We start from the raw sequence: 13,506 nt of genomic DNA, 5'->3' as shown, positions 1-13,506 counted from the left end.
CAGCAGCGGAGTGGATGTGACTGAAACACGGGATTATTTTCACGACGGTTTTAAATATTTCAGAGAGGAAGCCTTTCTCTGGAGGTATAAAACAGAAATAATCAGTTATATTTTTAATGAGTGCACATGTGCAGGAATGTGGCTGGTTGTATCTGCGCAGTGTAAGCGCTGAGGACTGGATGCAGATGGAGACTGGCTCTGCAGACTGAACTTTCCAAATCATCACAGTGAAGTTCTCCCCACCTTTTCCTTTTTTCCCATTTAGCTCTATACTGTACTGCCCTCCTGTGGTTCAATGAAAACACTGCAGCTCCACCATGAAACTGCACCTCTTTGTAATGTAAGCAGCTGGGGTGGATTATTGTTTCTGATTTCTTTTCTCACACATCTTGTATGAAGAAGTGAAATAGTTAAGCATGGTCCTGTGCATGTAGTGAAGGACTGTTGTAATGATCGTTGGCTCTGCTGCAAAGATTGCCCAGCAAGCTCTGCTCTGAAGAAATTTAAACACTATATTGCTGAAACTGTCTGTTCACTTTCTAGCATGAGCTGTACTTCGTATACAAACTGAACTCGGGAAATGGGATTTAAGTAACCTGCTGCCAAAACAACAAATGTGAACTACAGTCTTTGATTTAAAGGAAGGTTATATTTATATTTCTGCAGTTTCATTTGTCACATCTATTATGTGATGTGTTGTGTTTGTATGCTTTGAAAGTGTATATATGCCTTTTGTACACGGGTCAGTCTGTAAAAAGAGATCTCACTTTATATGATAGGACTCTTACTCTAACTCCATCGGCTTACTGTGAGATTTATTCCTTTGCTGTTAAAATTCCACCTAAGCTTTAGAATTAGAAGGACAGTGGTGCTGTTTTTATGTTACAAAAATGAAACAACGAAAAAAGAAAAATGAGGATTTATCCATCCATCCATCCCCACCTCTTCCAGCTGTTCCAGAGAGAAAATAAGGTGTTTGCAGACCACTCATCTAGGAGGTGTCCAGGAAGAAGCCTGAACCACCTCAGCTGGTTTTGTTCAGTGTGGAGGAGGCTTTAATGACCACCTTATTAATGCCTCACCCCATCTCTAAGGCTGAGCTCAGACACCCTCTAGAAAAATTTCTTCAACCTTAATACAGTAATACTACTATTATTACTACTACTACTACTACATCTATTGCTACTACTACTACAGCGGAGTAGAGCTGCTGCTCATGCGTGTTGAAAAAAGATGAGGTTGTTCAGATATCTGGTTAGGACGCCACCTAAAGCAGACCCAGAACCCCCTGGATAAATTCCATATCTCGTCTGGCCTGGGAACACCTTTGGATTCCAAGGAGGAAGTGGAAAGTATAGTTGATGTGAAGAACATCTGGAATACAGACTTCAGGCAAATGCAAGATAATAATAATAATAATAATAATAATAATAATAATAATAATAATAATGAGTAGTAGTAGTAGCTTTATTATTTAATTTTTAACATGCAGAGATGACTGGAACCACTGAAAAGTGAACAGGGATTTTTAAGGTGAGGCAGATGGGTGTGGACCTTTTTGTTTTATACTCGGCTTTTTTTCTCCTTGTCCTGCCACAGTTCTTATAGAAAGTCATAATAAGTAACCCTGACAGGAAGCAGAGATGATCCTGAGCTGTGTTTTTTATGTTTCATCCTGGGTCTGAAATGACCTGGTCCAAAAGCACAGGTGAAAGAAGTGGGTCTACGAAGGGCAGCAGGGGGCGCTGTGGCCGCTTCTTCTCCCAGGAAACCAAAAGAGGAAGTAACGTACCGTGTGTGACGGTCCCAAATAGAAAAGTGAAGCACAGCAGACACCGGGAGTGGGTTCAACAGGGGCCGAGGAGGGAGTGGGACCAGGCGTTGACTCCAGACCAGGTCGGTGTGATCACGGAGAGTGAATCTATCGGGCTGATATCCGGCAGAGGCGGGTATTAAACAGCGTAACGACGGCGGCTAGGTGCAAGTTAGCACGTGCAGAGCGTCAGACGAAGGAGAGGGAGAGTACGTAAAAAGTGACAGAGAGCGACAGGTGGGAAGTTTCTGATTAAAAACGACAGAAACAGGCAGTTATTTGTTGTAGTGAGCAGGTGTGGGAGGCAGATATAGGTGCAGCTGTCACTTTAAGAGGACTTTGTAAACTTTATTAACTGCTCGGTTAAATCAGAAATCATAAACAGTCATTTACTTCCACTTATAACACAGTTACTCAGATTTGGGGAAAATATTGGCTGTAAAAAGCGAGTATTTCGTTCTGTAACTGTAAATCAGATACAAGAAGGAAAAATATAACAGAAAACTGTCCTAAAGCCTGGCAGTGATTACGTCCACAGCCCCAGTGTGAAGTATTATTAATAATGATAATAATAATAAATAGCAGTTTTATGGTTTCATGTAGCTGCTTCTTTCTGTAGTCAGGCTGTTCGTGTGTGAAACACACAAAACTCTGCACATTTAAACCATCCACTCTGTCCTGCTCACAAGACAGGCGCTGACAGCTGAACTGCAGCCACATGATGCCACATTTGGTGTGTGTGTGTGTGTGTGTGTGTGTGTGTGTGTGTGTGTGTTTACGCACGCACGCGCGCGCGCGTTCCCCTTTCATGATGAACAGGTGATAGACCTCATGTCCCACTGTCCGGTGCCAGAGAGTGAGGTTTGTTGCTCAGAAACAGGAACTAGCCTGTTTATTTCTGCGCAGGTGTCTTTATTTATTTTTAGTGTGGCTCGGTCTTCTGTCCAGAATGGAGACAATAAAAAGCATTTTGCTGTCATCATAACAATAAAAGCAGCACAACTCTCAGGCTCCTTTAGGCAGGTATTTAAATTTTTCCCACAGGAATGTGAGTCAGTCTGACCATGAGCTGAAGCTCGAAACAGTTGCGTGACCTCATGGACGCCACAGCAGAAATCTTTCTGGATCTTTTTAGAGCCACTAAAGTGCAGACACCTCCAAACAAAAATCCAACTATTTCACCCACCAAAACTGGAGCTCAGACTTCTTGGATGGCCTGTTATACAATTAACCGCACAGCGGCCACATCATTGGTCAGATGATGGAATTATAAACACTAAAAAGACACCAACAGCACAGATGTGGTCCAGAAGTCCTGTCCATGGAGCACCACGCCGCTAATAATTCAGTCTTTCAGTGTAAACAAGCAGATATACTCTATATGGAAGAAGCAGCTGGTTAGCATCAACTGAACTTTCAAAATAAGAGTGGTCAGTGATATTGCAAATTTAACCTCCTTCAAAAATCATTGAATCTCTTTTGATGTTGACTGAAGCTTTTTTTTTTTTTTTTCATGATTCAGCCATTGATTGATTTTCACATTTTTGTGCATTTTCCTTTCAGGATGGGGGACATAGTCGAGGACGAGGTGAGTTTCTACTCCAACGCTCAGGACTACTGGAAGGATATCCCACCCACGGTGGACGGCATGCTGGGAGGCTATGGCAGCATCTCCAGCATCGACATTAACGGGTCCAAGGCCTTCCTGCAGAAATTCCTTGGCGTAAGAACCTCTAAAAAGATTGTAGCATGTTTGAGTTAGCACTCTGTGTACAGGGAATTCATGGTTTTCAAACATTGTTTTCAGACATTGGTTGTTAAAATATAAAATTAATAATGAAATGAAAAACCGGAGAACAAGACCTTTCACGTGCCAAGCAGCCACTAATCCGACATGCTGATCTGACCCTTGTAGGGTTCTCCAGTGAATTATTATCATTATGCTTTGGATTATATGTAGGAAAAGCTTATTATTTTGTAATCTGTGGATAAAAATGGGTGATAACAGCTGTATGACCTTCAAAGGGAGCGAGTGCTGCTGTTTCCTTGTTTGTGATGCAGTTGAATTGTGCTTTACTTGGGTCTTTGTGTAAACCCTAGTCATCTTTTTTTCTCTTTCCTCTGCAGGATGGCGAGGGGAAGACTGGCTCAGGCTGCGCTCTGGACTGCGGCGCAGGCATCGGTAGGATCACAAAGCGCCTGCTGCTGCCGCTGTTCAAGACTGTTGACCTGGTGGACGTGACACAGGAGTTCCTGGACAAAGCCAAGATGTACCTGGGAGACGACAGCAAGAGGGTGGGCAACTATTTCTGCTGCGGCCTGCAGGACTTTGTGCCGGAGAGCGGGCGCTATGATGTCATCTGGATCCAGTGGGTCATTGGTGAGTCTGAGTCGGAAAGCAAATGAAAAATGGTGCGCGATTAGATGACCTAAACTTCCATCCATCCATCCATTTTCTTCCGCTTATCCGGGGCCGGGTCGCGGGGGCAGCCGCCCAAGCAGAGAAGTCCAGACCTCCCTCTCCCCAGCCACCTCCACCAGCTTGTCCAGGGGAACACAGCGTGCGCATCGCTGCAGCCGCTGCACCGATCCGTCTGTCGATCTCCGGCTCCCTTCTCCCGTCACTCGCGAACAAGACCCCGAGATACTTAAACTCCTCCACTTGGGGCAGGAACTCATCCCTGACCCGGAGTGGGACCTAAACTTTCCTCATTCTAATTCATTTTTTTGTTCTTTCCACCCTTAGGTCACCTGACAGACGACCACCTAATAGACTTCCTGCGCCGCTGTCAGAAGGCGCTGCGGCCCAACGGTCTCATTGTCATCAAGGACAACGTGTCATACGAGGGCGTGATCCCTGATGAGGAGGACAGCAGCGTGTGCCGCGATCTGAACATAGTGTGCAGCCTGGTTAGCAAAGCCGGCCTCCGCATCGTCCATCAGGAGCAACAAAAGAACTTCCCGAAGGAGCTCTACCAGGTCCACACGCTGGCCATCAGATAGAGGACAAGCGGCGAAGGGGGTGGGGCTTTTTAATAGTCTGTTTTCTATCATGGGTCGCTCTCTAACTGTGGGCTTTGTCTATTCTGGGGTCACTGCAGCGTGGGGTAATGATCAAAATGTTTCTGCATCATCCACAAACGCCACTTCCTGTGCTGGACTTTCTCAGGACGTCCGCCAGATGCAGCTGTGTCGCTGTCTCCTGAACAGTTATCTAACGGACGGTTTCTCTGTGAGGATTTGCTGCTTTTATATCGCCTAGTATTTTTAAAAAGCTCACTTTAAGGAAAATGTGACAGAGATTTTTGTTACTTCTGGACATTTTATAGGAAAAATACACCAAACTGCAGATTAACGATCAATAAAAATGATGTATTTATTGCAGCAGTCGATTTTTGATCTGTGAGGCTGGACGTTCTCCTTAAGGTGTTTTTATACGTGTGAACGGTTAGCTAACTGAGTGGTTGTATCCGGGTTACCAGGTTTGTACTACAATTCCTGAAAGCCTGCCTAATGATGCACGGGAGAAAAGAGCACCACATGCATCTGGTGGACGGTGACACCGCATTGGATGCTGGGAGTTGTAGTGTAGTGGGATTGTATGAAGGGGCGGAGTCAGTGCTGAGAGTCATTTACCTCAGGGAAGCTGGAAGATAAAAATAAGGAAATGGAGTCAGTGTCGTGTTTCTTTGCTCTCTGTTCACAGCACACAACCAAGCATCTTTATTTACTTTTAGAAACCTGTGGAGCTGTGTTACAATTGGCTGTGCAGTTTCACATCAAAATGAACCGATGCAATGCCCACATCAGGTGTTCAAGCACTACATGAACAAGAATTCTCTTAATGTGGGATTTATACATTAGATCCAGTCACAAACCCTAATGAAAGCCTTCACCTTAATCTGCCGTGCGCCTCCTTATAAACAACTGCATGTCGTGTTTTCACGGCTGATGATGACTGTGATTGGCCTGTTCAGTTCCATTGTTTCTTGTTACAGATGTCAAACCCACCGTCAGCCAGCTGTGGGGGCTACAGCGTAGACTTGTCTTTGCTTGGCATGTCGGCATAGTAACAGCGAATAACCCCGGAGCTTTAAAATTTAGGTTGAGCTAGCCGCTCGTTGCTTTGGCTGATTACTCACAATGATCAACGTCTGCTGTTTTCATAACATTGAGTGGTCAGCAGCAGTGCTGTGGCGTTTGCATGATTTGATTGGCTCATTCCTGTAATGATCAGTAGCTTAGTCACTGGAGTGTTCATAGTCGGCTAATTTCAGATGCAGCCTGATGGTGGATGTATCTTGTATGAATTATTAATTTTCAGGAAGAAACCAGAAACAAAAACACTCTGGAGGAGTTTTCAGATCCAGACAGTTTATTGTGACGTATTTTACTGAATGCTTATAGCTTCATTTAAGAGTTTAGGACCTCACTGACGTACTTTAAGGCAACACTGTTTACTTGGTTTTACTTTCTGGTCAACACACTTAATAAAGCTCAAGAAAAGCAATAAATACTTCACAGATTACCATTATAACTCCTGTTCAGGAGGAATGAACATGCCCTTTATCTGCAGTGCATACAGTTCTCAAAGGGTTTATCTGACTAAAAGTTCACGCCAAATGATTTCATACAGGTTAGATGCAATCAGGCAAACTGATGTGATGAAATATTGTGATCACCACCTGCTGAGATTCTCCTGATGTCACAGACGATCAGAAATGGAGGCAGGAAGGAGGAGAAGAGCGACTTGTTCCTTAAACTGTTTCTGTAACTTGATTCCAGTTGTGAGATGCAATCCTCTCTGTCCCTGTTATTGGGTAATATTCAGTGATGCTGTACACCAGAGACTGTGTGGTGACTACAGTACTCTTCCACAGAAAAAGCTAAAAACTATTGGGTACGTCGTTCACGGATCAGGGTTTAGATCTTCTACTGCTTGACTTTAAAATGATTCATATGTTGGGGGATCAGTGAGGTTTTTCATCATGACCTCCAGAGACTTCTCATGAATGAAAGTGTAGGAAGCACCAGATTTGGTTTGGGTTTCCACAGCAGGCCAACGCAGTAGAAAGAATTAAGGAAACTGGTCCAATGATCTACTGCAGCACATCTCTGCGGCTGCGTCACAATAACAGTCGACTTAGCTCAAAGCAAAGCAGCCTGTTCAGGTTTTTAAAGTAGTGTGTAGAAAATATGCAGATGAAGCTAAAGCCCAACCCTAAAAGCATCCAAACCCACAAAAAGAGCCAAAGTGTGAACTTTCTGTGGGGTGAAATGATCTCGTTCTATGAAGAGAGCGTCAAACAGAGACTTTTGGTTATTCTTTCATTTGTTGGAATAAGTTGATTCTGACAGCTGGACGGATCCCAGTGTAGTCAAAAGGTTGTTGGGGCCGAGCGATCACGACCAGGTCTCGCTCTGAAACCGACCCGTCTTCTCCATGGTCGCCAGCATCTGCTCGGCTTCTTCAGCGGACACACCTCCCGCCTGCTGGAACGCCTCTTTGAGGGCGTCGCACACACTGGCTGGCATCTGTTTAGCGCTGCTGCACGGAAACACAAAGAAGACCTGAAGTTTAGTTAAAGAAGAATCAAAACTAGCTTCCAGATGTGATCCTTAGACAATAAAAGACCAGGGTTTTTGTTTTGTCCCAGAATTGTATTTTAAACTCTACAACCTGAGTTTCAGTGGGGGAGGTTATCAGCGGCAGCTTCGAGGCCTCAGACTCACCCAGCGATGTAAAAACAGGCGTTTTTATTGGCGATCAGGTCCCACAGGAGCTCACCATTGTCCCTCACACGGTGCTGCACATACACCTTTGCCTCCTGAACAAACACAATAATGCTTGAAGGTCAAAACCTACCGAACTCCTGGACACTGGAAGTTTGATCATCTCCCATTTGCTGTTGTTCATATTGGTGATTATTTACAGGGTTAACAGGAGCGTGTTTCTGACCTGGTCTCGAGAGAAGGCCGTGAAGAGGGTGAGGAATCCAGCCTCCATCATCTCCTCCCAATCTGTCCTGAAGTAGAAGTCTTTGGACTTGGAGCGGCAGCCGAAGAAGAGGACGTTAGCTGCCGTGCAGGAAGAGGATGAAGAGGCGTGTCGTCACGTGAGCTCTGAGAGACTGTGGAGCGATTGGGAAATGTAATCAGATATCTCACCAGTTCTCCCCTCAGCGGTCCTCTCCTGTAACACCGTTCTGAAGGGGGCCACTCCTGTTCCAGGTCCCACCATGATCACCGGGGTCTCCTTGTCTGAGGGGAACTTCAGACTTCCCTTCTTCACCCACAAAGGCACATACACATCGCCTGGGACACAGATTAGGAAAACATTTAAATTCTTTAATTAGAATGACTTATTAATCCGATCTAATTATTTAAAGTTCTTCAGGATTTCAGCTGAACTTTATTTAATGAAGACTATCCTATACCACAAGTAGTTTCAGGGTTACATTGCATGAGGTTTGTTCAAAATTAGAGCTTTATATCCAAAATGAATTTTAAAAAGAGTCGTCATTTGATGCCAGTTCACTGCTGGAATTTGATTAATCAGCCCTAATCTAATCATCAGTGTATGTAGGTGGCTGCTAACAGTTACGGTGAGCATATGCTACAGATAAGGTGGAGTACCTTGTGCAGGATCCAGAGAGGCTAACCAGGAGGAGCAGAGGCCTTTTCGAGGTTTATACAGTTTGGTTTTGTAGCAAACAACAGCAACCAGGACCTGAATCCTGTTTGGGTGGGCCTGCAGGCAGACCACATCTTTACAGTGACGGCTATAACGCTAAAATATAAATACTTTTTAAATCTAATAAAGAAGGATGATCTACCCGCAGAGAGGAGGCGATGGAGAAGGAGCGAGGCTGGATCTCAGGGAAAAGGTCCAGGAGATAGTCCACTTTGAGTTCTGCTGTGGTGTGAGGGAAATCTGCCAGGACCTGCAGCAACAAGGAGCAGATCGGAGGTAAAACGCAGATGAAGACAGATTTATTTATTACACAGGTCTGAATCCTGTTTGGGTTTAATAATTGCAAAATTGCTTCTAAGCTCCACCTCTTCGACCGTTACCTCCAGCATGGTGCGTCGGGGTCGGTTGCAGTAGTTATGCAGCTCATCCTGGCCCGCCGCTGAGCTGAACTCGGCCAGCTTCTCCTGCTCCAGCTCGTTGGTGGCGAAGGTGGACAGCAGCTCGAAGAAGGAGCGGCGAGGCACAGCGGCGATATCCAGGTAACTCTCCACCAGGTGGCGCACCGTGCAGGGCTGAGGAAGCCTGGCTGGGACTGAAAGATAGACTCAGACTGATCAGTGATTGTCTTAAAATTATTTCCAAGCTGCTTTTAAATGAAAACAGTGAGGTCACTGTAGCTACCTCGATCTTTTATATACAGATTATAGATCTGACTAAGAGTCATTAAAACATTCAGAGGTCAGATTTATTCAAAGGAAAGGAAGTGCATTGATAGGAAGGGATATTTATGAAACAGGGACTGACCTGCAGTGTTGTCTGTGGGGCTGAGAGTGAACCGGGTCTCTGGGTCCAATTTCAGCAGCTGGCAGAACTGCTGCACATCCTCAGGGGCGTTACATGGGCGCATCATCACCACGTCACCGCCAGCAAACCTGGAGGACAGCAACACAGCTGGAGATGGCGGCAGACCAACGAGGCTTACTGCTTTTACTTAAATACTGAAACTCAGGGTCGTATTCAGAGCAGATTCTGCTCCAAACAAGGCGTTTCAGGACAAAAAAACCATGCAGGTCTGAAAAGTAATCTTCAGGGGATCAAGGTTACGTACTCAATGTTGGACCCAGTGACGTCTAACTCAATGTGCCTGACGTCCTGGAAGTGCGACGGCTCCGTCACCCTCCTGTTGAACACCATTCTGGCAGGAAATGGGTGAGACTGGGAGGGGACAGTTTGATCCATGGGAATCCTCAGCTGGACCTCCTCCTTCTCTTGCATGTCGTCCAGGAAGTGGAACGTGTAGGTTGGAGGAAGTCTGTCGCAAAAAAGACAGAACAAACCTATAAATTAAACGTACGCTTTCTGAGAGAGGGACACATGGAGCAGATACTCACGGCTCGTCTTCCCTCAGCGGCATCATGCCGGACAGAGTCGGGTAAAGAGTTGACACTTTCCCCCAAAACGAAGCAAACCAGGGGTCGATCACAGCGTCCGCTCTGCGTCAAACACACCGTCAGCTCAGCACACGCGCAACAAACCCTCCGCCATGTTCATGTTTACACTTGTCTCTTACCCGAGGTCATGCTGGTCATCAGCCAGCCCCACGGGCAGCAGCACGCAGGCACCGAGCTGCAGGAGGCGCTTATGAAGCTTCTTGGCCACAAAGTTGAACCTGCGGTGCACACAACGTGCACAGGCTTTAACAAAAACCAGACGAGTCACTGTAGGCTAATGGTGAGAACAGCGAGCATAAATCCTGGACTGACTTTGGATACGAGGAGTCTCCCAGGCCCAGGATGGCGCAGTCGAGCTGACTCAGAGAGCCAGCAGGTAAAGACTTCTTAAAGAGGAACCGCCAGAAATTCTTAAAACAAAGAACACATGGACGTCTCAGACACAGGTAAAGGTTTTCAAAATATAATTGGCTGTGCATGAAATCTTTTATCATTCTTCAGAAAAACCACAGAGGTTCTCACTGACCCTCAGAATTAGCTTCTTTCTTTAATATAACTTCACTACATTTAATGAAGCCATACAACACTTTACCTTCATATTGATAAGTCCAGGAGAAATCCACCTGTTATGTCCGACGCTACTGACGCTACTGATAGTGTACAACAGTTTTAAAAAAGCTTTAATGTCTCTCTCAGCCGAGAATGTGTTTCATGTGTTTCGCGTGAATCTGATCTGATTTTAATCTGAGGATTCGAATCTAATTCACTCTGAAGCTTTGACCATGACTGACTGACTCAAAAACCTTATGGACAGACCTCAAAGATCCTTACATTTAGCAGGACGAAGAGGGGAAACACTCTAAACTTTGAAAAGGAAAACTCTTGGTTAATTTCAAACTGGAAAGACTTGAAGTAAAAAGGTAATTGTGCTTAAAAATAATATTTCCTTTTTGGAAGGTCACCTTTCACTCTTCCAGTTTTCATTTTTCTTACCTTCATGTTGTCGGGAGGATCTCCCTGACCAGTAGTGGAGCAAACAAAGACGACCAGAGACTCGGTGATCAGGTTGGCCTGTTTGATGGGAGGAAAAAGGCACGCTGTGAGGTTGAGGAGGAGTACTCAGGAGCAGCTCTGGGACTAAAGTTGGGTATAAACATGTGAAACACCGACTGTGACCCCACAGTTATTCCACATTTATCGAGTCACAGCTCTGAAAACTTTAACACCCCCCCCTTATTTTTGAATAAGGTCTTACGCACCATATTGTAGTCGTCCAGTGGCATCACTCGGACCCGCAGCCGCCGTCTCTGTGCCTGCCGGGCAAGCCTCTCTGCCGTGTCCTGAGCTGTCCCGGTCTGACTCCCGTACAGAACGAGCAGGGCAGGATTTGACATGACTGCTGACAGAAACACAAGAACAGAAACTCATCATGTTTTGGATACAAAAAAGCCTCAGGGACTAAATTAAACATGGAGCAAAGAGTTTGATTCTCTCTGAGCCACTCAGCATGCAGTCCCACAGCAGGAGTTAGGACACGTGTGGCTCATTCAGGCTAAGACCCTGGTAAACTCGCTCCTGGCTCATGTGACACAGCCACTTATTTTCCTCTTAACTGGCCCCAGATGGGGACTCAGGTTCAGTTTTCCTTGGGTGACCCAGGCAGTGGCGAAGTTCCCAGATGTGACAGTGATAGAGTTTCACTGTCATGGTTAATAACCCAGAGTTTATTGGACAGGAAGCTGCATTTGTTCAGCTGCCTGCTGTGTACATGTAAACAGATGAAGTTCTGAATGAATGTTTTGGTGAAACAAAGATGATGCTCGACTCTGGCGCAGAATAAAGTTTTATCTATTCTATAATAGATACTAGACGAAAACAGTGCCCATAAACAGAAGACTCGAAACCAATAAACGTAAAGCAGAGCTCTGCTGTTAGTTTTCAGTAAAAACAATCAATTAAACAATACAAACCATAACGTGACTTTAATTCTAATCATCTGACTTTCATCCTTATAAGCATGAGACTGTCTTCGCACATGTACACATGTCTGTGTGATAAATACATGCTGACTCGTCAAACAGGAAACGTTGGCTCTGAACACATTGATTAGCAATACTTTCATTTTTCACTCAGAAATATATGTTCCGCATTTCTTTATTTGGGCCACAACAAACCATTTTCCGTGACCAGCAGGTATCTCGGTTACTTTTTACAGTAGATATAATGAAATGAATAAAATATAACAGTTAAACAGTTAAATTAGCAGATGTTCACCTTCACTCAGGACTACATAACTGAGCTGCATGCTAACGTGCTAGAATACTAGCTAACCGACTGATAAAAATCTGATCCGCTATTTTACTTATTTATTTTTTTTCGTCTATAATTCACATTTATGACCACAAGCAAACAAATCCACTCACCGTCGCTGTCTTCGTCGACAATTACCTAGAAACTTATACAAATGAACAAAATTAACTGGTCATGATGACCCTCAACGCCACACTTTACGGCAGGCACGCTGTGATTAGCTCACAGGCCGATGCTGCGTTCAGAGCCCCGGAGGAAAATCAGAAATAACAAAGTTTACGTAAAAAATTCTTTCACAAGCAACTTCTGCTGTTTATTCTTTATTCTTTCATTTTTGTTAACATTATACTTGATGAAGACATAATTTTCGTTTAAGTATTAATTAATAACAGCTACAAAGTGACTTATTTTTATTGATTTGTCTTAAATTTGAGCCTAAAACATCTTAAAAAAACATATTTTTTAAATTTAATTTCCTGATTCATCCACTATGTAGCTTCATTATGTCTCATTTAAAAATTATATTAGCCTACAGTGCTTAATGTTGTCTTATGTCAAATATCAAACAGTGACTGCTCTGTGTTTGTCTCCACCTCGTGGTCAAGTAAATTTCCTGCAAACCTCCTCACTCCTTCACCTTGAACCACAACAGATGAATGTTCTGGAAAAAGTCAGAGACTTTCTTTTTCTTTTTTAAAAATTTCTTTATAGATTATTAATCATTTGATACAGTCTCTGGTATTATGATAAATGGACTGGTTAAAGCACTTCATATGCTGTCACAGGGACTGTCATCTATGGAATAAGAGCACTTTTGTGATTGATCTGATGGTCACTAAACCACTGAAGAAATACAAAATACTCTTTCATAGTCCGAGAAGCAGATTTTGTGCCGAGTTACAGGAAACAAGATTCACACTGAACAAACTGTGAGAACTTTAGATTTTTAATTTCAGTGTCACTCTGTGGAAGAGCCTAGCACACTATGTCCAACATATTATAATCATTTCAATGTATAGTATAGTGAATAAGTTTAGAAAAGGTGCTGTCACTGAGTGAAAATCCAGAATATTTCAAGGCTGGGCTTAGATCCAGGTAACATCTCTGATCACACTGCTCCAGCCTTCCAACTTCATCAATAGCTCGATAAAATGGAACTCAGGATTTAATCAAATCCAAATGTTATACCCTCAAATCGACGTTAAAGGTCACAGTAAAGGTAGAAAAAGCTCAGAAAT

At 44.1% G+C, this 13,506-nt stretch overlaps 2 protein-coding genes across 4 annotated transcripts; one reads left to right on the top strand and one right to left on the bottom strand.

Moving 5' to 3' along the window:
- The first annotated feature begins 1,771 nt into the window (after positions 1-1,771).
- On the top strand, positions 1,772-5,197 carry ntmt1 (N-terminal Xaa-Pro-Lys N-methyltransferase 1). The gene is made up of 4 exons (XM_086300015.1): positions 1,772-1,896; positions 3,377-3,536; positions 3,941-4,193; positions 4,560-5,197. The coding sequence occupies exons 2-4, from the start codon at positions 3,378-3,380 to the stop codon at positions 4,814-4,816; spliced, it is 669 nt and encodes a 222-aa protein (XP_086156141.1). The 5' UTR covers positions 1,772-1,896; position 3,377; the 3' UTR covers positions 4,817-5,197.
- Positions 5,198-6,170: 973 nt separating this feature from the next.
- ndor1 (NADPH dependent diflavin oxidoreductase 1) lies at positions 6,171-12,529 on the bottom strand. 3 transcript variants are annotated; one of them, XM_086300013.1, is made up of 15 exons: positions 12,382-12,529; positions 11,218-11,354; positions 10,952-11,029; positions 10,271-10,368; positions 10,078-10,176; positions 9,899-10,000; positions 9,616-9,819; positions 9,312-9,439; positions 8,888-9,099; positions 8,650-8,757; positions 8,450-8,564; positions 7,982-8,128; positions 7,773-7,891; positions 7,547-7,641; positions 6,171-7,361 (listed from the first exon to the last, which is right to left on the bottom strand). In XM_086300013.1, exons 2-15 carry the CDS (start codon positions 11,350-11,352, stop codon positions 7,217-7,219), a joined length of 1,785 nt encoding a protein of 594 aa, XP_086156139.1. In that variant the 5' UTR covers positions 11,353-11,354; positions 12,382-12,529; the 3' UTR covers positions 6,171-7,216. The 3 variants fall into 3 exon arrangements, with proteins under 3 accessions (XP_086156139.1, XP_086156140.1, XP_086156138.1); XM_086300014.1 differs by having other exon boundaries at positions 6,171-7,358; positions 11,218-11,357; positions 12,382-12,519; XM_086300012.1 differs by having other exon boundaries at positions 11,218-11,357; positions 12,382-12,518.
- Positions 12,530-13,506: the final 977 nt, after the last annotated feature.

The sequence above is a fragment of the Aulonocara sp. 'chitande type north' Nkhata Bay genome, linkage group LG7 (genome assembly GCF_057382095.1).
Source record: "Aulonocara sp. 'chitande type north' Nkhata Bay isolate Kocher_YH1m ecotype deep benthic linkage group LG7, A_spYH_male_GT1.1, whole genome shotgun sequence".
NCBI classification, from domain to species: Eukaryota; Metazoa; Chordata; class Actinopteri; order Cichliformes; family Cichlidae; genus Aulonocara; species Aulonocara sp. 'chitande type north' Nkhata Bay.
This window is presented reverse-complemented; position numbering and strand designations above follow the sequence as displayed.

Bases quoted from the DNA above. Each gene is read 5' to 3' on its own strand.
- ntmt1 (XM_086300015.1), top strand. From the start codon at position 3,378: ATGGGGGACATAGTCGAGGACGAGGTGAGTTTCTACTCCAACGCTCAG. The intron at 3,537-3,940 runs GTAAGAACCTCT...TTTCCTCTGCAG, and splicing joins TCCTGCAGAAATTCCTTGGC to GATGGCGAGGGGAAGACTGG. The intron at 4,194-4,559 runs GTGAGTCTGAGT...TTCCACCCTTAG, and splicing joins CTGGATCCAGTGGGTCATTG to GTCACCTGACAGACGACCAC.
- ndor1 (XM_086300013.1), bottom strand. From the start codon at position 11,352: ATGTCAAATCCTGCCCTGCTCGTTCTGTACGGGAGTCAGACCGGGACA. The intron at 10,177-10,270 runs GTCAGTCCAGGA...TGTGCACCGCAG, and splicing joins GGAGACTCCTCGTATCCAAA to GTTCAACTTTGTGGCCAAGA. The intron at 8,129-8,449 runs GTACTCCACCTT...TCTGTGTCCCAG, and splicing joins CTCTCTGGATCCTGCACAAG to GCGATGTGTATGTGCCTTTG.